General features: G+C 49.3%; 2 protein-coding genes across 11 annotated transcripts in view; both read right to left on the bottom strand.

Moving 5' to 3' along the window:
• The window catches only part of aanat2 (arylalkylamine N-acetyltransferase 2), a 40,651-nt gene extending 29,566 nt beyond the window's left edge, over positions 1-11,085 (bottom strand). For 5 of the 10 annotated variants that reach the window (XM_069180891.1, XM_069180894.1, XM_069180897.1 and 2 more), the window contains exons 1-3: positions 9,381-9,753; positions 7,007-7,111; positions 4,120-4,193 (exon numbers count right to left, since the gene is read on the bottom strand). The gene's annotated coding sequence lies outside the window, so the exon portion shown is untranslated. Of the gene's footprint in view, positions 1-4,119; positions 4,194-7,006; positions 7,112-9,380; positions 9,755-10,351 lie in introns of those variants that run through there. The other 5 variants (XM_069180901.1, XM_069180904.1, XM_069180893.1 and 2 more) reach the window with 4 other exon arrangements.
• A 6,469-nt stretch (positions 11,086-17,554) lies between these two features.
• On the bottom strand, positions 17,555-25,048 carry foxj1b (forkhead box J1b). The gene is made up of 3 exons (XM_069180947.1): positions 24,705-25,048; positions 23,634-24,266; positions 17,555-19,888 (listed from the first exon to the last, which is right to left on the bottom strand). Exons 1-3 carry the CDS (start codon positions 24,780-24,782, stop codon positions 19,100-19,102), a joined length of 1,500 nt encoding a protein of 499 aa, XP_069037048.1. The 5' UTR covers positions 24,783-25,048; the 3' UTR covers positions 17,555-19,099.
• Between the last annotated feature and the right edge of the window lie 278 nt (positions 25,049-25,326).

The following is a 25,326-nucleotide window of genomic DNA, read 5'->3' as shown; positions in this document are numbered from 1 at the left end:
AACCTGCATTGGCTCATTTATCTCCCAGGAATAAAGAGAAGGCCGTAGCAGGTCCTCAATCTGAAAAGCTCTTCTACTGCGGCACGGCAGTACAGATTAATGACTACAAGTACCCGAAGAGCAACACACACTAGGCCCATCCTTTTTCATCAGGTTTCGAGATCTATCTGTCTTATTACAGACATGACATTTACACCTTCCATAACTGCCTCTCCTCTGAGGGGAGCAGGGTGTGAAATATTCTCCCTACAATTCCCTGAATGAGATAAAGAGCAGATGTGGTTTCAGGTTACCTGGAGAGAAAAGCACGGAGAAAATACACTTCAATGATTTATGTCAGAATATACAAATAACTGAGTAAATATTAAATCCATTTCTTCATTTCCCACATTCAGCTATGGTTCCCATAAATAGTTTTCTCACCTACTTGCTCTGTGTCCACTATAGATATCCAAGACTGTTATTGCTGGATAGAAGCCACTTGCGTGCCCTTACATCAGCAGTTTCAGGTTACCCCTTTGTGCTCTCATCGCCAGGATCAAGGTCTTGAGTCTCCACAAGCTAAGCTGCAGCAGTCCAGTTCCCCACTCACCCCTGGGGTTGTACAGTAGGCGCTTGTGTGTTATCGCACAGTCGCTGTCCTGTGCATCACCCACAGTTTCCTTGCTGACCACACAACGCTTCCTCCTTTCTAGTGGTTTCAGTCCTCATTCGGAGCTGGCACGACTGGGGACGTAACCGTGTAGGAAATGCTCGTGACGAACAAGCAGAAATATTGTCTTGCACAGACAGACACGTAGCAGGCAGCACACAGATTAATACAAGTAGCAACGGAGAAATCGCTTAATCTGATTTCCCTTGATAATCTATTACTGCTGTAATTGAATGATTACCAAAGTAATTTATATTTGCACCTATTTGTACAGCAGCATAATTTATTTATTAGAGCAATATGGGTGAGCACCTTGTTTAAGAGCCCAACAACAGTGTCTTGTGGTATTTGAACCCACATTCAGAACCCTAACCACTGCTCCACACTGCTGCCCGGTTATGGGCAATGACAATAATCCCTTCTCTGACTTGTAATGGTAAAATCATGCAGCTCTCCTCATTTCAAACAACATTGCTCAGAACAGTGACCACATGTGTAGGCTTCTCATCCATTATGAATGGGAACAGTGAGAAGTTCCATTGATGGGACAAAGAGCACTTATCACATTTCTGTGGATGAAGTCACTGTTCTGCTCTACACACAATATGCTCTGCAGTGGGCAAGTCTGTCCAGGTGCAGACAGGAAGCCTGACTCAAAAAAACTTTAAAAAGTTCAGTTTTGAATGAGAAAAAAAACAGGACTTCCAATGGGCTTTTTTAGTGTGCAGAATAATCTGTTAAAACGCTAAAAAATATCTTTGCACCAAATTTAACTATCAGCTTGCACATGGCCCACCCAAATTCCTCAAATGGTAATGGATCACAGAGCCCTGACCATCTCCTCCGGCAGGTGAGAGTGTGGATCACAGAGCCCTGACCATCTCCTCTGGCAGGTGAGAGTGTGGATCACAGAGCCCTGACCATCTCCTCTGGCAGGGCTCATGGATTAGGAGGACAAGAGCATAGTATTGAAAGGACTGTAGCTTCCCCTTGGCCTGAGTAGCCCCAGGGAGGGTGTAGAGTTACATACACTCAGCTGGAGAGCCAGATGCAGCCTTTAACACAGGCTTCAGCTAATCAAATAAGGACCTCCACTGAAACACAGAAAACAGGAGCCATCACCGAGCTTTCTTTAATTGGATAGGCTGCTGCTAAAAAGCCAAGACAGCAGAGCCCACTGACAGATTCTGAGGTTTGGCTGCCCTTGCCTGGTAAGTGTTCAGACAAGCATGCCCAGTTCACTCAGTGAAATAGTTATTTAATCATCAATCAAGGTTCTACTAATTAGACAGTGTGTATTTTCAGTTAGTCAAATTCTTGAACAGAGGGATTCTGACCAATGCTATAACTTCTCAGGAGATAACTTTGGACTTTGTCTAACCAAGAACATTCCTACATGTAAGTTTGATCTTTGTTGGTTTTCAAACGATGAAAGGCATCAATGAAGGCACCCCAAAAGCCCTCAGAAAACTGCATTCACTGCTTTGCAAGAGTGATCAATTTACATCCTATATATATGCTGAATAATTTAGGGCTTCACCTCTGTGACTCTCCTGTGCCTAAAGGGCCTGTTCCTTCTCCATTATTAATGACACAGGAGTGCCAGAAACAGGAGGATGAGGGGAGGATACCTGGCCAGGTAAGAGTGAGTCTGCATGCACCTCTGACTCCTCAGTCAGACCTGTCCCGCTGGGAACAGGTGTGAGTGCATGTAGAGGTATTTTTCCTCTTAGATAGATAGATACTTTATTGATCCCGTGAGGGAAATTGCAGTGCAACAGCAGCTTAACACACACAACACAGCCACAGTGTAACGAATTATATAATAATAGTACAATACAATACAAGAGTTACTCACAGTCCGGACACACAAAGAACAGACTAGAACAGAACAGTACACAGAAAAATCGTATCCGTCTGCCGTCTTTCCCAATAGTATGTCCCACTCATCATTAGGTAAAACACATTTACCCCAGTAATAATAATAATAATAATAATAATCATAATAATCATAATAATCATAATAATCATAATAATAATATTCATGCCTTCTGCTTCACTTGCATGCTACAGGCCGGCCAGGAGGATGAGGCTGGAGTGATAATGCTCTGCAGACTCAGACCTTTGAACACAGGGCTGGGTCTGCATGTTCAAGAGGATCATGATTGCATCGGCAGACAGAGCTCAGACGTGGCTCTGAGGCCCATTTTGGCAGAAGAGGAAATATTAAAGTGGTCTGTCACCTCTTCTGTCAAGAGGAGGCTGCTAATTACAGCCTCTATAGGCCCACAACCAAACAGATATGCAACCTCTGACCCCTCTGCTGGCTCAGAGCAAGGACAGGGTCAACCCAGGTGACCTTACATTGTCTCCACACACACAGGGGGCTCACAGACACAGCCTGCGTGAAGGCTGCATTCATTCCTGCCTGTGTGAGGGTGCACCACTGCATCTGGTTTGCAGCAGGCCTGTTATAACACAGGCTTCTGCCACACCACCACGTCAACGCTTGTGCATCCTCCAGACATTAAAATACCACTGAAAAAATATCAAAACTTGTGCATGTTAGCATTTTACTGATGTCTTGCAAAATATGCAATATTAACAATAATATACTGTACTATAGGAACATCTCCAAATACTACAGTCAGACATAAGCAGTGAGGGTAACAATGTTCATTTTAAATTTTAAACAAAAAAGAAAAGGATTTCTTGTCTTCAGCCTAAGTCACCTAAAAGACAGCAAAACCCTTCTGTTTTCTCAGAGCTGTGTGTGATAGACTTACACATGACACAGATCCTTAGAAATCAGCTAAAGAATCTGTGGTTTATTATGCCTCAGGAATAATAATAATGTTTCCCAATGACTTTAGTTTGTAATTCTCCCAGCAGAGAGCCTAAGCTCTCACAAGTGCTCTCTGTATGAAAATGGTTTCTCCACTGAAAAACAGCTTCCATTAAAAATCAGTTTCAAAGCCTCTGTAAGGGTTAAAGTGCACTCAGCACGGTGCATTCACAAGACGAAGCATGGGCATAGGACCACAGCTGACTGCAATTAGACTGACCTCAAACACATGCTGCACGTGCCCTTATTTAGACAAGCCATTGTCATACGTTCTCTCATGCTAGCTGAATCACCCAGCACCGAGCGTTTGCAGAGATATTTACAAACACTTTCCGTTTTCAAAGGAGAAAATACAGACAGATTCAGAATACAAGTTTGCAGCAGGGATTAAAAACAAGAGTCTCTTCAGATTGCGATGAATAATTGCTCGGATGAAGGGAATGAATCATACACAGTATGCGATGCAGTGCCTTGCAAAGCCACACAGACCTTATTTCAACCCATTTAACCTTCATTCAAAATGCCAAGAATGCTGTGTACTGCTGTCGTACCAGCCGTGGAGGTGCAGCTTCAAAAACAGACAACACAGGGATTAGAAAGCATGGAACAGCATTGTGCTGACCTCTGTGGTTCCTCTGCAACAGGGAGGTCCCACCCCTGGCCCTGCTCAGCCCTCTCGACTGGCTCCTCCTGGCCCTGAGGATGGAGATGGAGAAAGAGAGGAGCAGTGGGGCACTGGAGACAGCCTTCTCTGATGGGGTTAGCTCCGTAATTAGAACACGCTGCCTTGCTGTGATAAACACATTCCTTTTCCATCACCTTCCGTACTGAACTCCAATTTCCACCTCATTTATCTTTCATGAGCAACCCTTAACCTCAGGGCTATCTGTGTGCGTTTTTCAAGTAAAAAAAAAAATACTAAGAAAGATCATACTTGTTGATCTTTTGAAATTGTCTTTTAGTTGTATGGGCTTGTTTCAATTTAGATATTGTGTGGCGTGCTCTGAAGCTCACAAAAACTAGAACAAAGCATTACTTTAAGGGAGAAGCATGCTTCTCACCAGCAGTGCAAACTCCAGCTTCCTGTGTGAGGTACAGCAGAGCTCCATCCTTGCATGATCTGCCCAGTGGGCTTATCTGCAGCCACCCACACACCACAGTACAAAAACAGGACAGAAACAGACCCACTAAAACCCATTTGAACTTGCACAAAAGTGAAACTGCTGCCCTTTTTTGCAGGACAGTTAACTGCCAAAGAGGCCATACCTTCTGTTGTTTCATTACTAAACGAAATCAAATAATTTAGTGCTGCTACCCCACATCGCCTAGCCCTTGGGTTTGACTCGGACCTGCAGCACATTCTGAGTGGAGTGTGCATAGGTTGGTCTCCCTATAATAGTGCGTGTTCTGTCATAGACTGGAATTCCATCTTAGGCATAGTCCCACCCTGACATGCTGAGATTACTCTGGGTTCCTGCAACCCATACCAGCAGCGAGCAGCTTCCTCCTAATGAATGAATATATTAAAGTAACACTAACACCTCCCTGATTCTTTTAGAAAGTGTCTTCCAGACGAGAGAGCTGTTGTAAGGAACCAGCTGCGCGAGACTGCCTTCCTCAAGCTCCTTTCGAGCTGCTGAGCAGCAGGGAGTTTACTCCTGGGCTTGTAACACCGGGCGAAGGAGAGAACACCGCAGATGGAGAGCCTCAGAGCCTCCGCAGCTGTGCAGAAGAGGCCCTGCAGCGGTGATGACGTGCGGCGGGGCTCAGTTAAAGTCCGTGGGTTCAAGAAAGTGTCAGATGCAGTACACTGAGTAAGGCGCTACGGTACTCATGGAGATGAGTGCTGTACTTCAAGAAAGCTGCGGGCTGGCCGGTTACTGGGTCTAGCCAGCGGGCTAACAGAGCTCCTTTTTCTGAATGTAAATGTTCTCGATTCAGGGCTAGGCGGCCGTCAGACGGGAGGCAGGAAGGACCCCATACAAAGATTGTGAAGCAGCTCCCCCACAATGCCGCTGAAAGGCCTGGAATAATGCAGCTCCGAGGGGGAACGGGGGAGAGCTGGCGAATGTAAAAGATGGGCAGAGCGGAGCAGAGGAGGGTGGAGGAATGCACCTCCTGTCCTCTCCTCTTGGGTGACACGGGTCACGCCCGTGGGCCTCACAGGCAGCACCCCAAGACAGTCAATGTGGGGCTCCCCCACCCGCCCTGTTCTGCCTGCGGGTCTGCAGGGGACCAGGTGCAGGTGTCCCTCTCACCATTAAACTAGCAGCCCTTCTCCTCTAGCCCTCAGATCTAAGTGGCTTTGAGCATTTAGGGAGGGTCTGCTCTGTCAAGCACATGGATTTAATCAACATTTAAGGAACAAGCACCCGGATTATAAAAGACGCACAAAAATAAATAATTGTTTTTATATATACTGTTTGGCTGGCTGTAAGTGGCAATTTTCTCTCCTGATGCTGCTAAATTACCTATGATCCCATCTGTGAACTTCACGTAAATTGGCTGTACAGACTCAAGCAGATTCGTCTCACAGGCGAGTCCAAGATAAATTATTACCCCTCTGTGTATACACCTTACTCATGGGCCTGGATAGATGTATTCCTTTAATTTGCGAGCTATGGAGTGGCACAAGGTATTCGTGATTAAATTTAGTTGTTTTTTTTTAATTATCCCAATGTATGTCTCATTCTGTAGATTAGAACACGTACAGAATGAAGCAGATAATGGGGTAAATTTACCGAAAAGGTTTGCACCATAGAATGAAATGGGACAACATTTTGTCACAAGGATGCATTACACACCACTAGAAGTAGCCATAAGCCACAGTGTTTGTTAGTAATAAAATAACAGTTAACCAGTAATGATGGCTTGTATCAGTACAACATTTTCAGGGCAGATCTTTTAATTAATTGTTTTCTGCAACTGAAGCAAACTTGTATGTATCGGGCAGGCAATTTGCTGCAAAGTTGTGCTGAAGGAGGAAGGATATCATCAGGACTCCTTCCTGGCTCTTGGCTCCTCCACATAGGCTGTACCCAGTGTCAGAGGCCCAGCAAAGACAAAAGGCTTACAGATGATGATAAATTTGGTCAGCACCTCTTTGGACTGGAGCACCTCCAGGAAGCCCACCGCAGACCGTGCAAACTCTGGACTGGGAGGCTGCAGGGCTATCTGCCACATCACAGTTTCAGTCTCAACCTGAGCAACCAAATGGCAGCTTGTGCTGCTACAAAGCCTGTTCATTCAACTCAGTTCAGACTGCGCTCGTGGCCAGATGACCTCTGGGCGGCATAGCCCTTCCAGCTCGATTTCTCGGGCCTCAAGAGCGAGGGGGGGTTGGAAGACATCTCGGAGTTACACTATGTGGTCCACCCCTTTCTTCAGGCAAATCTGTGCTGCTAAGTATTTCTCTTTGAAAACACGTGGAAGTCTCCAAGCCCTCCACCCTGTGTGCCTGCCTGCAGAAACGTTCTTTACAGTACAGTTTATTTTACAACCGTATGTACATTCACACCACGCAGGCTTCCACAAGCGCCACTGTATCCCCAGCAGGTCAATGACTTCTAGATGTCTTTCCCTCCTGCTCTGAATCCATATCAATTTTTAGAGGCCTGGAAAAAAAGAAAATGTGACAAAGTTACCAAAAAAAAAAAAAGAAAAAGAGTGGCCATCTGTTTGAGAAGTGGCGTAGTGGTGTTTGCTGTGGCTGTGAAAGCTCCTGAATTCAGGGCCAAGAATTTTCTCACACTCCAGCAATGTAATAAGATGTGCCAAGGAGTAAAGAAGAGAGAAAAAGGGGGGAAACTGGCCATTTGTCATAGGCTTTTAACTGTGAGGTGAGGGTGGTGGTGATGGTGGTGGTGGGGGGGGGGTTGTTGTGGAATAAGCCAGAGTGTAGTGGTGGGTTTCTGCTAACAACAAGTGCATTGTTGTTTTCTAAAGCAAGCCCACCCTTCTGTTTAACAGAAGTGACAGCCTGCTCTTCTGGGAAGAACTGGAGGAAAACCAGGGGAAAATGGTGAGAATCTCCAGCCTCCGTCCCCAAGGGCCGCCTGAATCGCCCCTTTTACTCCACGGATTTCCCTAATTGCATCTCAGTTCTCATTCACACTTCAGAAACGCTTCAGTCTGAGCAAGGCAGAAACAGCACTGCGTGTAATGCATGCGTGTGTGTGTGCGCGCGAGCTTACGTCGGAATAAATGAAATTAGCACATCAAAAAAATAAGTCTGCCCCTCCTGCATTTTCAGCTTTGGGATAGGATTGGGGAGTAGAGATTGGGGGCAGGGGCGGGGGCAGTTGTGTCTTATTAGAATTGAGGAGTCGTTAATCATTGCAACGCAGTCAGAATGGTTGATTTATAGGAAAAAAAGGTTTCAGACTCCACTGAACAAGCACAAGGCCTACAACACCATTCAGGGCTGAATCTCTGAGCATCACACTTTGGAATTCTCCGCACAACACACACACACACTGTGTTCTCAGCCCAACGCAATTATACAGTCGCACAGCACAACAGGCTGGGCAAGTCAGAGAGTTCCTCCAGTTAATTCCCCAACAAGTTTCACTGAGATCCTGAGCACGACGCTTCTGTGTGTAATTGAGTTAAACACCAGCCTTAAATGGACCCTGTCTGTACGTGTACTTATCCATCATCGCCAGCTCATTGTTCTGTAGAAGAATATAAAAAAAGTAAATGAAAAATGCATATGCAGAATGAAGGACATCATAGCAAGAGAGCTTGGGGAAGGCATGCCCACACTGCAGTGACAAGTCCCTGCTGTATTGACTGCAAGTTTATTTACCCACATAAAAAAAAAAGAATTGCGTGTTGATCTGAAAATTCCATGATATATCCAAGATTTTCTAAAAATAATCACCACTATTACATGCACAAATTCAATAGGTTTTCCCATATGAATATTGATTTTTTTTCTTGGAAAACACAGGCTCTTTTTTCAAAGAGTCACTGTTTGGCGTAATATATTCAAATAAAGCTGGCCTTTATTCTCGGAAGACGATGGTCAAACCAGCAGAACTGCTGCCATTCCGTAAATTTCCAAACGGGATGCGTTTTTTTTTTATCAGGCTTTACTTTGCTTTGTGATGCTAATGTGCTTCCTTGTCTTTGTCATGTGAGTGCTAGCTTTCCATGGACACCCAGATCAGAGCAGGGAGGGGGAAACCAGATATTCACCCCCAACAATGCAAATTGTTTTCATGATTGAAGGGATTATAAACCACTCTGTTTGTGACGGTCATTATCATGCCTTTTCTAGCTGCTGGTGCTGCAAATATTTTCTTGCAGAATCATTGACCTGCCAGCTCCTAGCAGGGCCACGTCTCCCTGTGGACATCTGATCTCCATTTAATTGCTGGTTTTGGTGATCCCCTCACGGGGCGAGGAACCTCTCTTAAATTAACCACATGATTAGACTGTTCAGTGTGTTACCTTCTGCGATTTTCACCTATAATCCAATCTCCTCCAAATCCTCACCCTCTCTCCCCAAAGACAAAAATGCTTTCTAGGAGAATACTCTTGCTAGCCAATATGGGTGGGGGGGTTGTCATTCAATTACGAGTTGAAATGACAGAACAACCTGATTTAGCCCCCACCTCCAGTGGGAGGACTCATTGTGAAAAACCTTCTCCTCTCGACTCAGTCTCTTCCGAGAAGTGAACAGTCAAAACTGCCAGGAAAGGGGGGCGCCCTCTGACTCACACCAGCCAAGTAACAAATTCCTGCCTTGGATTGCACTTGTCTCACATCCAGGGAAAATAGTCCGACCAGGACCTTCGGAGCTGAGCTCAGGAATAAACGGGCTAAACAACTCCAACAGGACTTCGTCTAACACATCTAATAATACTCAATCATACTCACTGCAGAATGTCTCTGTCACTCATTTCATTGTATTTGCATGCAACTCTTCTCCCTGTCCATCACTGTGGACAAGCAGTTTAGGTGGCGTCAACCAAGATACAGTATACAGTTTCCCTCTCACTAGGGCATCAAAGTGACTCAGTTATACTCCCATTGGCTGCTCACCTCTTCTCGATCCCCTCCGATGAGACTCTCTCTCCACCATCATTTGCTTTGCAGATAAAGTTCATATATATTGCAGCGATCCTTCTTTTCATGTCCAGTACAAACTATTTGGTAAAAAAAAGTCAACAAAATCTAAGTCCAAAATCAAAAAGAAAGCCCTCTGTGCCCCAGGAGACAGCGGCCTGCACTGACCCAATAAGTGTGATGAATGGAGAAGGCAGACCTTTAAAAACGTTTAAAAGATGCCCGTTGCTTACAGGATTTACGTCGCCCCAGCAGCGGTGGACAGAGAGTAGTTAAAGTGCAGTTATTACCCTCAAAAATCCCACGAACACCACCAGCACAGGCACCTGCAAACCAGTGAGAAATGAAAGCAGAACACAGCAAGTGCACAAGAGCCCAAAACGGCTACGTGGTTCCATACATCAAGATGCCCGTGGGTCCAGCCGCTGACAAGAAACACTTCACCCAGAGGTTCCTAGTTCAGCTCTTGCTCTGCCCATTACTCCCAGTAAGTAACCAGACCTCCTTGCGTTTGACAAGATGTAAAAGCAAGGCCACACTTTTGAAGCATTACTTGCCCCTCAGGACTACAGCCCTGTTTTTCTATCAATCTTTCTGAATAATGCAAACAGTAGCCTAAACCATTTTGATGCACAAATGGAATCAATTCTGAATTATTTTCTTTAAATCACTATTAGCAAAAATAATCACAAATGTCATTTGGATGATGGTGAAGAAACAAAAATAGCATAACCTGCACAGATTAGTGAAGGAGCATTTTCCTTTCTCTTATTTGTTCCCACCTGATCAGCGAATGAACACAGAGCGCTCGACTGTCCGCCGGACGTGCTGATAAACTCCCGAGGCCACAGACAAGTAGCCCAAGGACAGCCGCCTCTGCCTTTCACTTGCTCATCACTGCCCACATACTAGCCCGTTAATACTGCAGGTTGGAGGCCACCTCAGCTCCTCACAGTACAGCTGCTTTTCAGCCAAGTGAAAAAGATGAAGGAGCGTCTACTGTACCAAACCAGGGCCCCCTCACCGAGACCATCTTGAGGTTTTTCTCCTTCCCCCATGTGATTAATTCTCTCCAGCAACCGGGACTTGAGAAACCCAGCGGGAAACTGCCACTGTCCTTTTCCTTGTTTGTTGTGCGTGTGTGAGAATTTCACTAGGGCAGGGGGGAGGGGGGCTTGGCCCATTCCAACGGGAGGTGAAAGTGGGTCCCAATCAGCAGTCAGCCCTGCGACAGCAGCTGATACCATTTCCCTCTGCAGCACATTCCATGTGTACTGTGCAAAGAGGCACCGCAGGGAACCGATAGGTAGAACATGAGGATCCTTATGCATAGCCAAGAATCCTGCAGAATGTGGAGTAGCACAGGGCCAATCCGAAACACATCATCCAGGGGCTTGGTCAATTGGAGAAGCAATGGGTCCAGTAACCAAGGAAATCCAAGAAAGCCAATCTGAAAAACAAAACCCAAAGAGTGTGACCAAAAAGGCAGGAGCAAAGATTAGGAACCAGGAGATCAGTCAAAAGGGGTTGAAACACACACAAGAGAATACTACAGGAGGCTTCTCAATAGTGAGCCTGGGTTGGTGTGTGAGGGAGCTTTAAATACTGCAGGGAAAGGGACGTGGTTGGATAATTGGTCTGGGCATGAGAATTTGTGGAATCTGGTGCATGTGGGAATGTGATGGGTTCAATTAGGAATGAGATTGTGAAACAGTGGGTTTGGGAATGTAACGGCGATTGCGAGGGAGAGTGTGGGGCGTGAGAGTGGCTGTCTAGACTAGATCTATCTAGTGTCCCAGAAATTTCTGCTGTGGGTGGAACTGGAGTCTTTGCTGGCCAGCTGATGGGTTGAATTGGCTCAGGATTGGCTTGGTGATCGGCGAATATTTTCTTGGGAGGAAGGGCTGGAATGTGGGCTTCAGATTGGGAGTTAGCAAATGACAAAAGTCCTGTTAGGTCAAAGTGAACTGGCCGAGCGTGTCTTCAGAAGGGAAGGGCCACCAGCCCGTCGAGGGGCAGAGGTCAGAAACACGAGGAGGTTAGTCAGCCCATCGAGCCCGTCTGGTCAAGACAGAGCAGATCAGCTCAACACAGCCATGCAGGTTTTGCTGAGCTCTTGAGTGTGTGTATATATTATATAGATACCTGGTTGAGGCTTCCATCCACAGCAACTCACATTTACAACTTACAACACCAGCCAGTGCTTCGGACAGGACTGATCCGCGTGAGCCCTGTGATCTAGTATAAGTGAGTCAGAGGTCGGGGCTCTCCGCTACTAAATGGAGGGTACAGTGCTCAAAAGAATCCCACACATTCATTATTCTCCTACATGTTGCTGTGCTTTTACAGCAGCAGCAGCAGCAGCCTTTGATAAGGGAACCCACCAGGGACAGCAATCAAACTGGGTGGACCCCAGCCCTTTCTATAGCCTCCAACCTTTGACCCTGCCCTGCCGGTGACCAGCAGCTCGCCTTTGTCGCCCCCAGCGACAGTCCTCTCGGCTTTGAAACGGAAGATAAAGTCGCTTCCTGACATTGAGGAGCAGGGGCCACCTATTACTCTCCGGAGCCCACCCTCTGTGGCGGCAGCCCTCTGGAAAGCTCCACACGTCCCCACAGCTCACCAGGTCTGGCTCTGACGTGTAGGCCTCGTTCTGCCACTTCTGACCAGGGCCGGTCGCTGGTATCGGCTGCAGTGTCTCCCCACTACTTGTGCTGCAAAGGAACTTTTTTTTTAACTTTCCCTTTGAAGTTCATGCCTCTTTCTAGTTCAACAAGGGAGACTCTAGACTGCCGAACATTCGCTGTGCTCTGCAGGGGTTCTCTCTATGGCTTTTATTCAATAAGGACCCCTTCAAATCCAAGCCCAAAAACAAATCAAATAATAACAGCTGATATGATATGCTAACACATTAGTTAATAATAAACTGGTCAGAACAGCTTTTGAGCACGCTTGTCATAAGATTTGTACAGCCAGGTCCATTCATAAACTAAAACCCGACGCTGCCTGTGAGATCTGGCTTTACAAACTGGGCTCTTACATCTGTTCCTGAGGCAATTCTAAACAATGTGCAAAGCTGCTCTCTTTCCGGACGTGACCCGCAGGGTGGTCCCTCCGAGCTGGTGCTGTGGCGGCCCAGGGTTCTCAGCTCTGAGTCTGAGGGTGCCAGAGACACCCCTGCCCCCTGTCCCAGGACTGTCATCTCCACCTGCCTGTGAATTCAGGCTTGGCTGCCATTCAGCCCCCCCCCAAAAAAAAAACAGCTTGAAAACAAGAGCCTTGTGTCAGTCTCCAATGAGGAGGCCATACTGGCCTAGCCTGTAAAAAACGTTGTCAAATCTGCTCGCTAATAATAAAAGATTTTTTTTTGCACTCTCTCCCACGCTTCCTCTCCGTCTTTCTGTCTCCTGGTCTTTGTGCAGCTGCAGGGGTGGGAGTGAGAGCCGTAACTCAGGAACCATGAGCTCTGTACTCGCGGGCCGCAGGCTCGGTGGGCTCTGGGCTGTGTCCCCTGTTCAGAGGCAGCTCGGCATCCCTGGGGTTTCGGGCAGGAGCACAGAGGGGAGAAACAAAGGAGAGAGGAAAAGAACAGACAGCACTCTGGGCTGAATTTAGAGTTCTCAACATCTGTGGAGATCCAACTTGTGGCCAATTGGTTTCAGAAAAGCTTTCTGTGACTGTGGTTTGCTGCAGGTTTTTCCTGGCACGGCTTTTTCCGAACACTTCCTACCCCACTAAGGCCCCCCATTCACCCTCTCTCCCTCTCCCACTTGAAAGGACAACTCTGGCTGCTCCAGAGATGAAAGAGGCCTGCAGTATACTTAGACATCAAGCTGCAAAAAACAGAGCTCATTTTCAGGCCAGAATGCATGCAGTGCCCAGATGCAAGCAAGATGGACTTGCAAACCAGTGCAAATAAAATCGTCGGACGTGAGAACTGAAATTCGGGTTTTTTCAGCTTCGTCGTGAACAATCCTGCAGTGACTGTGTGGGACCCCCTCCTTCTTGGAGAGGAGCTGCTGGTCTTAACTCCCAAGGCTGTTGCGCTCTCTGTCCGAAACCGAAAGAGAACAGCTCTAACCAAAACGTCTCAGGCCTGTGCTGTGGACTGCTGAGCTGAACGTCCCTCACAAAAACAAGGAGTGCAAACACACCGAGGGGCAGCCCGAAACGTCATTCACTTCTTTTGCATGCAGACGGACATCTTCATTACCATTTGAAAAGACGAACTAGGGTTAAATAAACATCACAGAGGTGCCATTTACACATGAGCATACATTAACAGGCAATCTTCATTCCATTTTATGTTAGTTAGTGAATGGCCCTGTTTCAGCTACAAGGTGTCAGTATTTCAGCCTGCAGCTCCGTCCTGTCCCTCTGGGTGTCTAAGCAGTAATGGGCTACTCTCCCAGTCAGCCAGTGTGCCAGCGATAGCATAGCCTGCTCGTTGGCTCTACCTGGCTGTGCCCTCACCCCCCTGTAATCAGCACCTCCCCGGCGCTGGCAGGGGGCGACCGCGGGCACATAAACTACCGGCGGACCAGGGAGCCCTGACAGCGGCCCTTGTTCTGCTGACAGGTACACATGTCCGGGCCGCCGGGGCACACGGGCGCCTGAAAGAAGACTGGGGGCGTGCGAGCCGGGAGATAAGATTATCTGGCAGGCCAGGCCCTCGCCCGGAGAGCCGCCGCCGCGGGGAGCAGCATGCTGACACCTGCAGGCCTGCTGGGGGCTCACACTGACACAGCCTGATGGGGGGGGGCAGGCCGGGCTGCAGCGGTCATCCTTTTCATGATCCAGACCCGGGAATCCGCTGTACAGTCGGGAGACGTGTGAAGAGACAAAAAACAAACAGATAAGAAAACAATGAAAAGCCAGGAGGGTCTGAGGCCAGAAGCCATTTATCTAACACCGCCGGGCACTGGGAACTGCCTGCAAACAGCCCAGCAGAAAAAATGACATTTATTTATCAATCAGATTTTGCAAGGGAGCTTTTCTGCTGCAGACTAGTACAGCACCGGCATGTTGCCATGGTCCCTCAGAGAGGCCTCCTGGAGCATGAATACACCCACGGAGGTTCGGACCTCAGCTCAGCTCTCCTCGGTGCTGGAATCCCGATAGGATGTAAGGAAATGCTGATAACAAGATACGCTTGTGGCCAAACTACAGAAAATATAATCATAGAATTGTACCATAGCATTACAGATTGATCACGTGGTTGTTGTGTCTCTGTGCAGATACTTAGTCACGGATTAATAATAATAATAATAATAATAATAATAATAATAATAATAATAATAATAGTCCAGACTGCCAGTATTGAGTGCTGGTGGAATGTGAAATATTCTCTGGATTCTCTAGATCCTTACATTTACCTCTAGCCAGAAGGAGGAGAAAACCATCTTGACTGGTTAATCATTTTCTTTTTTTCTGTTTCACCTTGCTGTCTGTTCCCTGTATAAAAACAAATTTTAGGCCGAGAAGTCTCCTTTTATGACCACCTTTGTTTTATGTAATAAGGCACTCAGGGCTCTCTTAAAGCTCAAGCATGATCGAGCGTGTGTGTTTGTGTGTGTATGTGTGTGTGTGTGTTACTCTTTTGTTACGCAAACAAAATAACTCTGTTCACCGTGACTTGGTTTGACATGACCGCTTTGAAAGTTTTAAGACCGAACCTAAACATTCAGTTTGTGTTTGGGAAAACTGCAACTTAAAAAAAAGTCAGCCATGTGTCTTCCATATATGTCCCTGGGTATTACACTGACGTGTCTTGTGATTTTGTTCTGCTGATATGCCATAAGAATTTTCTCACCTTACTAAGAGCATGTGGTGAAGCAGAGTGCTCTATTCAGGGCAACTGCAAAGTGTCAACTCCATGTCACAACAAATGAGCTGTGCACGATTTTCTTGTGTGCTGTAGAAATAGACTATTGACACCTGTTGCAGTCAGATAAGACCCTGACTGCTAGGCTGGCTAAGGCATAGCCTTGTCTCATATATGGAAACCTGCATAAAGGATTATAAAGTGAGCTTTAATTATACTGAACCTAAACTATGTGCTTCTCAAGCTGTTATTTAGAGAACCTATAGCGGACTGTGTAAGAATTTTAAGAAGTCAGAGGTTTTAGAGTGTATAAGGTGCTTCTGAACAATGGTATAAAGATCAGATAGGGAGAAAAAAATCACTCTGTTGTTCTCTGTTACAGAATAATCCTCTTTTCAAAACTTCACTGAAGTTTGCTGTGACATTTTGGATCCCTACATTTTAAAATGCAGTGTGTATATATGCTTTCTGTTTCCATTGCCATGGTACGTGATTGTTACCAGAGGAATGTGACATACTGTACCTTTCAAGGTATGAGGAGAGGACGATGGGCTGTTTGCTTAGCGTACAGGTGCCAACGTCAGCTGCCCACAAGGTGGGCAAGTGCTTGTGCTGGTGCTCCAGCCCCACCCTGTACCCCAGAGCTCGCAGCTTCCCTGACAGAAGGCTGGGCTCCTCGCTCTGTTGCAGAAGGAGATGGGCTCCAGCCGGCACCATTCCACCCTGCTGCCTGCTCGCCACTTCCAGCCAGCTCTCAGCGGCCTTGGCGCGCTCACGGAGAAGCACAACGGCCCTGGGCAAGCCCAGGCCTGCCTGCCTCCACCTGACACTCTGCTTAACACCTAGTGCCGTGCTGTCCAAGTGCAAGGCAAAGATTACCGGAACAGCAGACTTGGGAGAAAGCAGAAATCGCAGCAGAGCTATTTGTCCAATTGGGTGTTGAAATTTTATGCAGGGGGAACAAGTTCAGGCTTGACTGAGGTTTATTTATCTTTTCCTTGTCAGGGGCCAAAACGGCATCTTCACAATGGCTGTGTGGGGGGGCGGTGGATAGGCAAGGAGCACGGGGGGGGAGGAAAAAGAAAATCTGTAACTAGCAGGATCAGTGAGTCTTTTGAATGCCAGGTTCATGACTGGAATAGAGGATGTCGATTACTGAGGCGTGGATGCGGTATAGAAATGCAGCATTTTTCTAATAACGGGGCTGCTCGTTGCTCAGCTCTCTGGAGTCCAGCCTCTCCTCTGCCTTCATTGCCTCTGCCGTCTGCCTGGATGGTGGAGGTGCCTGTTGATTGATAGCCCTGCCTGAACCCAGGCTGACCCTGCGCTCTGCCTGCCCTGTCCTCTGTCTGGGAAGCGCAGCAGAGCGTTGTGGGAAGTCGAGGGGAGTGCGGAGTGCCTGGGGTCCTGACTGGCATGGCTGCACCTGGCCAGCAGTGGGGGGGGTCGGCTGATCGCAAGCTGGTGTCTTCTGGGCTGACCTCCCTGGCACACGAACCGAAACGCCCCTTGAAGGCGAGCCTGATTGCACCAGGGAAGGTACACCACTTTCTCACGGAGTGCCTTCAGCGCAGTGTCTGCACTGCGAACACTGACTCCCTCTCTTCGAGGAGTCCTGAGTCATTGTCCACACACCCTTCTCTCAATGGCCTACCAGGCTCCTGATCAATCATTTTGTCTTTTTAACATTTTCTTCCTCACTCCGCTGGGCAAGGTTGGGTGTCAAGAAAGCTCCTAGCCCATTCTGCACTTTGACCAAATCTGCCAGTGCTGTTATGGGGCTTTGTGATACTGTATATGCTGGAGTACACTCTGGCAGCTTGGACATAGGAAGGGGTATTGCTCTTGTTGACCTGAAGATATGTCCTTTGTGTGACAGTGGTATAAGCTTCTTTTTTTATTTTCAGAACATTGTGAATCTCAGTAGGACAGTAAATAGACTCAGACGCTTAGAAAAAAAACAATTGCACTTAATGTGGGCAAGATTTAAAATGCTGCATGATTAAAAATACAAAAGTGAGTTTTTAATGTAGCAAAAGGGAAAGAGAAACCACACTGCAGAGATTAGGAAATGAGATGGAGAAGAAATTAGGAAACGGTACATTTCAGTAGCTCTTCTCCATGCACGTGTTCTGAAACCTGTAAATACATGAGACCGCCCTTGATCAAAATCCACAATATTTATTGCATCGAAGCTTTTCGTACAGCTTATGAATACAAAAACATTAGATTGCACACACACTGGTGCGATGCTTCATTCAGTCAGTATTTCACAGTGACTCCAGGAAACAGACACCTCACTTAACATCTGACTTGTCATTTTCTTACACGCATCTCAAGACCCTTCATTCTACTGCGGAGAAACGTCCATTCGGTTGTGAGTCTATCACAGCTCCAGGCTTGTGTCTTTATTGAAGGCAAGCAGCAGGGAATGCCAAAAGTCTCTGTTTCCTTAGAAATCCAGTTGGCTTCCAGCAAATCCCGATTTGTAATGGAAGTATGGCATGGCCGCAATCTTACAGTAAACCCAGCCAAGAGCCTGTTTCATTGCAGCAGATTAAAAGCTGAAAAACAGCCCCTTGGGAACTTTCTGGGCTGTAAGGGCAAACAGCAGGTGATTGGCCTGTTTGTAACTCTAGATGAGATACCGGTGAGGGTTAGGTCTTGAAAATGCATCTTAAGAACAGAGAAATATTCTGCACAAGACCACCCAAGAACAGTTACCATGAAGGCAAGGAAAGATAACGAACCCATCACCCTGAATCGCATTTGTACTTTACAGCTCCTCTTCTGGAGCACTTCAGTGGAGAGTCTGAGAGTCTAACAGCCACATCCTCCACACGCACCACGAACTCGACACCGGATGTTAGTTTCTTGTCCCAGATAGTTTGTGTGTGTGTGTGCTGATAAATCCCTCCTGTCAATCGAAATGCTGTCATGCGGCTGGTTATTTTCAATCAAGTCAATTGCAGGAGACGTTTTTTTTTTTTTTTTTACGAGCTGCAATATGAAAAGCACATTGTGGTTCAGTGGCAAAACAACTTTATAACAGTCATAGTCCGCAGTTCAATCTTGCATTAGAGGAATCTCCTGTGGCTACAGTATTTAAGATTGCATCCTCTGGTCATATTAGAAGACTGTAACAAAGAAGGAGAACAAAAAGGGGAATGAGGAATCTAACGGTGCTGTTCTTCAACTCCAGTACCTCTCTACAGCAGCTGCATATCCTTGTACTGGTAGGAGGGTCATCTTCATAAACACAGCAGGGGGATTTCAAAGTGGCAAGTGCATATGACTTCGAGTTCGGAGGAGATCTGGAGTGTCAGGGGGGCTTTCGGTCTCCTTACTTCACTTTCGGCGTCTCTGTACTGTCTGGACCCTGGACATGAGGGTCCTGCCAGGTAACTGTGAGTCTATACGCACACACGTATCGTCTTTCCCAGCTACACTTAGCTGACACCCTTTCTGCACACAACAGCGGGAGGGCCCTAGCTTCAGCCAGACTGTAAAGGATCCCCTCCGCTGCTATCGGTGTACCAGGCCTGTAACCTCCCCCCCCAGCTCAAAAAAGAATGGAAATAGCTTCTCTTTTCTGTAAATACAAATTTAAGAAAAAAAAACTCTAAATGTTCGATATTCCTAGGGAAGGTATGATGCTAATGTAGCAAAACAGAGGTCCGTCAGTCTTCCAACCAGCAGGGAAGGGTCACAGGTAGGCCTCCACCCTGTCCCAGGGCTGCATCTCGGTGAACAGGCCCTCGCAGAAGTTAAAGCTCTGGTCGAAGGCCAGAGGGATGGCCTGGGCATCCTCCCTCAGCTCCTCCCAGGGGTGGTGCTGCTGCTGCTGCTGCTGCTCGGAGAACAGCGCCCAGTCCTCCAAGTGCTGCTGCTGGGGGGCGAGAGGGGGCTGGGGGGTCCCCACCAGGCCGCCGGCCAGCTCGGCGAACCCCCACTTCAGGGCCCCGCCGCCCGGGTGGCGCCCCTGCAGGCCGGGGTCGAGGTCGCAGCCCAGCGAGCTCAGGGCCGCGTTGAGGTCCAGGTCCTCGAAGGTGCCGCCGCCGCCGCCGCCGCTGAAGACGTCGTCGAAGACGGAGGCCCAGTCGAAGTCGCCCTTCAGCGCCTCGGCCTCCGGCGCCAGCAGGGGCGACTGGGGGCCCCGCCCCAGCTTGGCGCTCCTCTTGGGCGAGGGCTGCTTCCGCTTGCTCCCGCCGCCCGCCGGCGCAGGGGGGCGGGCCGCGGCCGCGAGCTGGCCGCTCAGGGCCTGGTAGCCGCCGGCGGCCGGGCTGTAGGACGCCTCCGGGACGGGCGACATCTTGCTCTGGCGCGGGGCGCTGAAGTGGGCGGCCGGCATCCGTCTCCTCTTGAAGACGCCGTTGACGAACATGTCGGCGTACTGGGGGTCGATCTGCCAGAAGCCCCCCTTGCCCGGCTCGTCCTTCTGCCGGGGCACCTTCATGAAGCACTTGTTGAGCGACAGGTTGTGGCGGATCGAGTTCTGCGGAGAGAGAGAGGGAGGGGAGACGGAGCGTCACCAACCCGCCGTGCACTGGGGGGGCAAGGGCTTCCCGCGCGAGCGCTGCACCCTGGGGCAGCTGCAGCCCCAGGAGGTCCGCTCACCCTCTCAGCAGGGGGCAGCGGCGAGGAGGAGATGGGACATAGGAGGAGAGCTTGAGACAAACGCGAAGAGAGGCGTTTGTCTGAGATGTACAGAGCTCAGGGGGGTGATCAGATACAGGTGTGTGAGGCTGACTTCAGATAACAACCTCCATGAAGAACTGCAGGATGGGAGGCTGTGTTATAGCAGGTTCATGGGTGGAAATAAGGATATTATCCTTAAGGACAAAGCCGAGCTCGCTGCACGTAGAGACATGGATAAATATGGAGGCCTTTAACCTCTGAGGGAATAGCAGTTTGGGAAGGTTCCTTCATCATTTTCACAATGTCCATGTTTCACTGTGTGCTTGATGCGAAAGAATCTCGGACTTTGTGCAAAACCTATTACCTTCAAAAGCCTGTAAATAGCCCTCTCTGTCATCAGCTGCTTGTAATATCTGCTCGGTTCATTTTCAGAGGCTATAATTCTGTTAGTGCTCAAACTCCTCCCTTTTGGTTAGGTAGTTGCACATCATCTTGACATTGTGCTTTTGAACCATCTCTAGATATTTAAAAAGGTGTTTAATGCTAAAGAATTAAAAGAATTAAAAGGCTGAAATCCAGCAGGCTGTGCACAAACAGCTCCACTACCAAATGTCCCTGATGTGAGAGGATAAGACTGTGGCCCTCGTACGACTTTTTGACGCTTCCTCTGAAAGTACTGCTGGTGCTTGTTTGATTTCAATAAATGATAAGGGATCAGGGAAAAGGCAGCTGACAGATTGCCTAACAAACGCATGGACAGAACGTCCTGTCCTGTGTGGCAGGTCTTGAGCTGCCGCTGCGTTGAAGGTACTCATGAACAACGGCACTCGGTCTGAGTGAGACTCCCACACACACGGCCAGTCTGACAGGGCTTCGCCACTGCACACGGCCAATCAGCTGAGAGCACCTCTCAAAGACAGCAGCGTGGAGCAAGCCCACAGCTCCTGGAGTGAGGGGGGGGGGGCACTCTAACGCCACACAGGCCGTGAGGGGGGAGCGGACTGTGGCCCTGTGAGGAGTGACAATCGCCGAATCCCCAGTCGCTGAAAAGAGAAAGGCCGCGCTGCTCTGAACCTCGAGGTGCTCCACCAGAGCATGGATGACGTGGGGGTGATTCTCATCTGCAGAGGCTCTGTGTGCATGAGGGATTGTAGATGCACCCTTGAGACACTCCACTCCACCTAAAGCAGCCAGCTTTTCCGGGAGGAGAAAAACGCTGTGAAGGGCACTTTCTTGTGATGGACTTGGTGGAGGGGCAGCACGATCCTGAAACCACCCCTGGTGAAAGATTCCTAGGTAGTTCTCTTCAAGCAGGAGGGCCTCTTTCACAGACAGAGGCAGGTCGCACTCAGTCGCACTGAACACTGCTAACACCGTGGCTGAAGAGAAAGCAGTAAATATTCTGCATTCAAGTTGCGAGTTGTTCAAATTACATATTTTATCCAATCGCGTATTTTTTTACTTTCATCTTAAACTATAAGAATCCTGTACAGCAAGAGAGCGGCGGGTGCTCTGTTCTGAGTCTGGGTCCCGAGACTGCAGTACTGTGCTCGCTGTCAAAAGTGCACCTTTAAAAAAATAAAGACTTCCACCTTTCGCTTCAGCGAGGTGATTCTTCAGTTACTCCCGGGATTCGAAGGTGCAAAACGGCGTGATTAAAGGTCAGAGCTCTTGGTAATAAAAATGTTACCGGAGACGTTGTGTAATGCGCCAGGAAAACAAGCGAGAGAACTGTCGGCAGTGAGAGGTACCAATGTCTTGGTATTGTCTTTGGGGAAATAAGGTGACAACAACAGCGGGAGCAACGGAACCTTGTCTTCCTCACTCTAGCAACGCATATTTTCATTGTTTCGACAAGAGGATATGCTATCGATCTATTATTGCAGCTGTTATCTTATCGACGATGTGCTCCAGAATGAGGTGGGAATCTACTGCAAATTGGGATATTTAATTGAAAAGCAGGAGAAAATAGCTCTGTACCTAGAAAGTTACAATCCCGCAGGTCTTATAAGTCATTCTTAAATCGTCGATTTGGAAAGTTTGATATAGATTTGAAAGCCGATTTGAAAGTTGGACTGTGGCGCTCCAGACCCACTGGAGGCCACCCGTGTCCTTCATCCCCTGGAGAAGCAGCTCTGCTCACACCTGAGACTGGCTCTCCCGTGCGGTCCCAACACCTGCTGGCTTTGCTTCCAGGTGAGCTCAGCAAAAGTCAATCAAACCCCAGATTTAAAACTATTAACTGACTGGACAGTTTTGATTACTTTCATCTCTGGAACTGCGAGAGATTTGAAAACATCGCCGTTTCGGATCAGGAAACGATGGAAAAGGTCATGTCGGTCAGGCTGCTGGCCCAGTGAAAGGTTCGGTTTTGCAGTTATGAAGCGGAGATGAGCCCGAAGGGAATGAAAACCAGCAGACAGGGAGGCAGCGGCTGTAGAGACTGTAACACCGCCCCCACAGATCGCTTCCAGACAGCAGGTTTCAAAGCTCTCTCTTAATCTCCATCTGCTTAAGAGCGAGGAAAGGCTTGTCGACTTGTCCAATTCAGCCAATAACTAGTTAAATGATCAAATGAAGGACTTTGGTACGAAGAGAACGTGGACGTCTACCCCTGCAGGACTGGACCCAGGTCCCTGCACAACCTCCCGGAGTAAGAGTTTCCAGCAGAAATAAAGTCTTCCAACTATGCAACCCAATCTTAAACATATCCGTTGCCTCCTCTTGTTGGCGAAGCGCTTTGCGAGCCGCGTCGACAGCGCTCTAGTGACCCCAGTGCTAGCTTGTGCACCCTGGGGCGCAGGTGGGGGGGGGGGGGGCACTGTCTCTTTAAGAAGGTGCACGGCTCTCTCCCAGCCAGGCACCTGGCAGGCTCGCGGCCGCGGAGGGGGGTTGTGTAACCCGGCGTACACCTGTCGCACGCGCCGAGTGCTGCCAGGAGCAGCTGATAAATTTTTTAACAAACCGGGGGGGGGTTCATTTCTAACATCTGTAGGCTCTCCAAAGACCCGCCGTACCCCCATTACATACGGAGCGGTTTTCGTGCGCGTTACTCGTGTGTCCGTGACGCAGAAAACTTCTCGCAGACCTGAAGCCATTTTTTTCTTTGACTTCTCTCCCACCCCCCCATTAAAAGAAAAAATCCCCATTGTGACATGAGAACTCGGGAGTCTGTGGACTGTAAGCAATACTCCTCACAGTCCGCAGCGCCGGCCGGGCATGTGGAGCGAGCAAGCCCGACAGGACCAACTCCATCTGCGAGATGACCAGGGCGGAGGTCACCACCGAAACGCCTTACCGGGCGCGGAATCCGAGTGGACCCTCCCTGGACAGCCCGTTCGGCTCAGGACTGCCCGAGGGGGTCCAGCGCGTCGAGCCGGCTGGTGGAGGGAGAGTCCCGGCCGCGCCTGACCAGCGCCGTCGTTTTCACCGAGCTGGGGGGCTGCCTCACTGATACCTAATGCCTGAGCGCAATTACTAGAATGACATCTGCACTTCAGATACTGTACTCCTCAGATCCCCCTCTTCACCAAACCACCTCCCTCCCCCCTCCCTGTCTTTCCCAAACCCGCATAAATAATTCATCGGGCCGGCTCGCTCACCTGCCAGCTGGGCTCGGCGTGCCGGTAGTAGCAGAAGTTCTCGGTGATCCAGCTGTAGATGGCGGAGAGGGTGATCTTCGTCTTCTTGCTGGCCTGCATGGCCATGCAGATCAGCGTGGCGTAGGAGTAGGGAGGCTTCACCCGGGGATCCGTCTTGTAGTCGATCTCCTCGGGCGGGTTGGCGGGCGCCGGCGGGCGGTAGCCGGGGCAGGGCGCGGGCTGGGGCGGGTATCCGCCGCCGCCGGTGGCCAGGGCGCTGCTGGAGGTCACGGGGCTGCCCAGGCTGGGCGGCATCCCGGTTGCCGCCGTGTCGCCCGCGGGCGGGCTGGCGGGCGACTCGCTGGCGGCCTGCGGGTGCTTCAGGTGCGGCGGGTGCTGGGGGTGGCAGCCCGAGCTGGGGGGTCTCTCCAGGTTAGCGCTCAGGATGGAGAAGTCCTGCAGCCACTGCAGGCTGGTGAGGCTGTCGTCCAGGTTCATGGAGCCGCTGATGTTGTCCTGCTCGTCCGGATGCAGCAGCATCCATTTCTCCTTGAACTTGGTGGCGATCTCTGGGCTCATGAGGACGGGCATCCTGCACAGCGCTCCGCGGCGGATGACGAGCCGCTGTCTGAAACGCGTCCACTTCTCGCACAGCTGTTAAACGAACAGAGGTTGTTTTTTTTTTTTTAAAAAAGCGTATACCGCGTTAACGTCGCATCACGATTAAAACGCTTTTTAAACGTGAACTTTCAAAGCAGACTCAATGGATGCTGCGCTACAGAAGCGCAGAGCTGCGCGGTGCGCGAACGCAGCCGGGTGTCAGTAATGGCTCACTCTAACAGGTAGCTTCAGAGCCAGACAGCCCCCGCTGCCCACGGAGGATCTCCGAGACGCGGTCATCTGCTCATCACTACTTGGTAATATCACTGTAATCAAGAGAAGTTACAGGCTGCGGATCCGGGCATTCCTCTGGGTTGCGATTTACAAAGAAGGAGTTAGGAACGAGGTGCCACTTTTCCGGGGCGCAAGCTTCCTCGCCCCCCACCCCTCTCCCCCTGCGCTGCTGGAGCGCCCCGACGGCCCGGTCGTTACCTCGGACTCTGCGGGGCTGCGGGGCTCAGCTGACGGGAGATCTCTTCCGCGCAACAGGTGCACAGGGAGCCGAGGCATACAAGTCTCCAGCTGAGGTCAATATCCCTCTTGACTCGCAGAAGAAGAAGAAGAAGAAGAAGAAGAAGAAAAAAAATCTTTCTCCCCCCACCCACCCCCCAACCTCCTTTCTCTCTCGGTTGTGCGAAAGAGAGAGAAAAAACAAGAACAGTTTTTTTTCTTTCTTCTAGACTCCTGTGTCAGCGCAAGTGACACCACGGGGAGGTCTCGGCGGGTGTCGACGGGGAGCAATGCGAGAGAACTGTCACATCGCCTCCTTTTAGGTCTGCCACGAGCTCCGGTGGCCCTTTAAACAGATTCCAGCCCTGCGATTGGCCCGCCGGTATCCAGGTTTCACCTTTCCGCCGGAGGAGAGGACGCGGCTGCGCCAGTGAGGGAGCGACGTCAAACAGGCGCGCTTCGGCTAAAAACGAAAACAACGCGGAGGAGCCTCGTTGTGCGCACGCAGCGCCGGGTTCCACTCGTCAGTTAAACCTACGCCTTGCTCTGCTCCTCGCATTCATCGCTGCGAATTCCGTTCAACGCACCTCCTGATTCATGTCAA

Source organism: Lepisosteus oculatus, chromosome 19 (assembly GCF_040954835.1).
Source record: "Lepisosteus oculatus isolate fLepOcu1 chromosome 19, fLepOcu1.hap2, whole genome shotgun sequence".
In the NCBI taxonomy this organism is placed as follows: Eukaryota; Metazoa; Chordata; class Actinopteri; order Semionotiformes; family Lepisosteidae; genus Lepisosteus; species Lepisosteus oculatus.
Note: the sequence above shows the minus strand (reverse complement) of the source record. Positions and strands in the feature narration are given on the sequence as shown.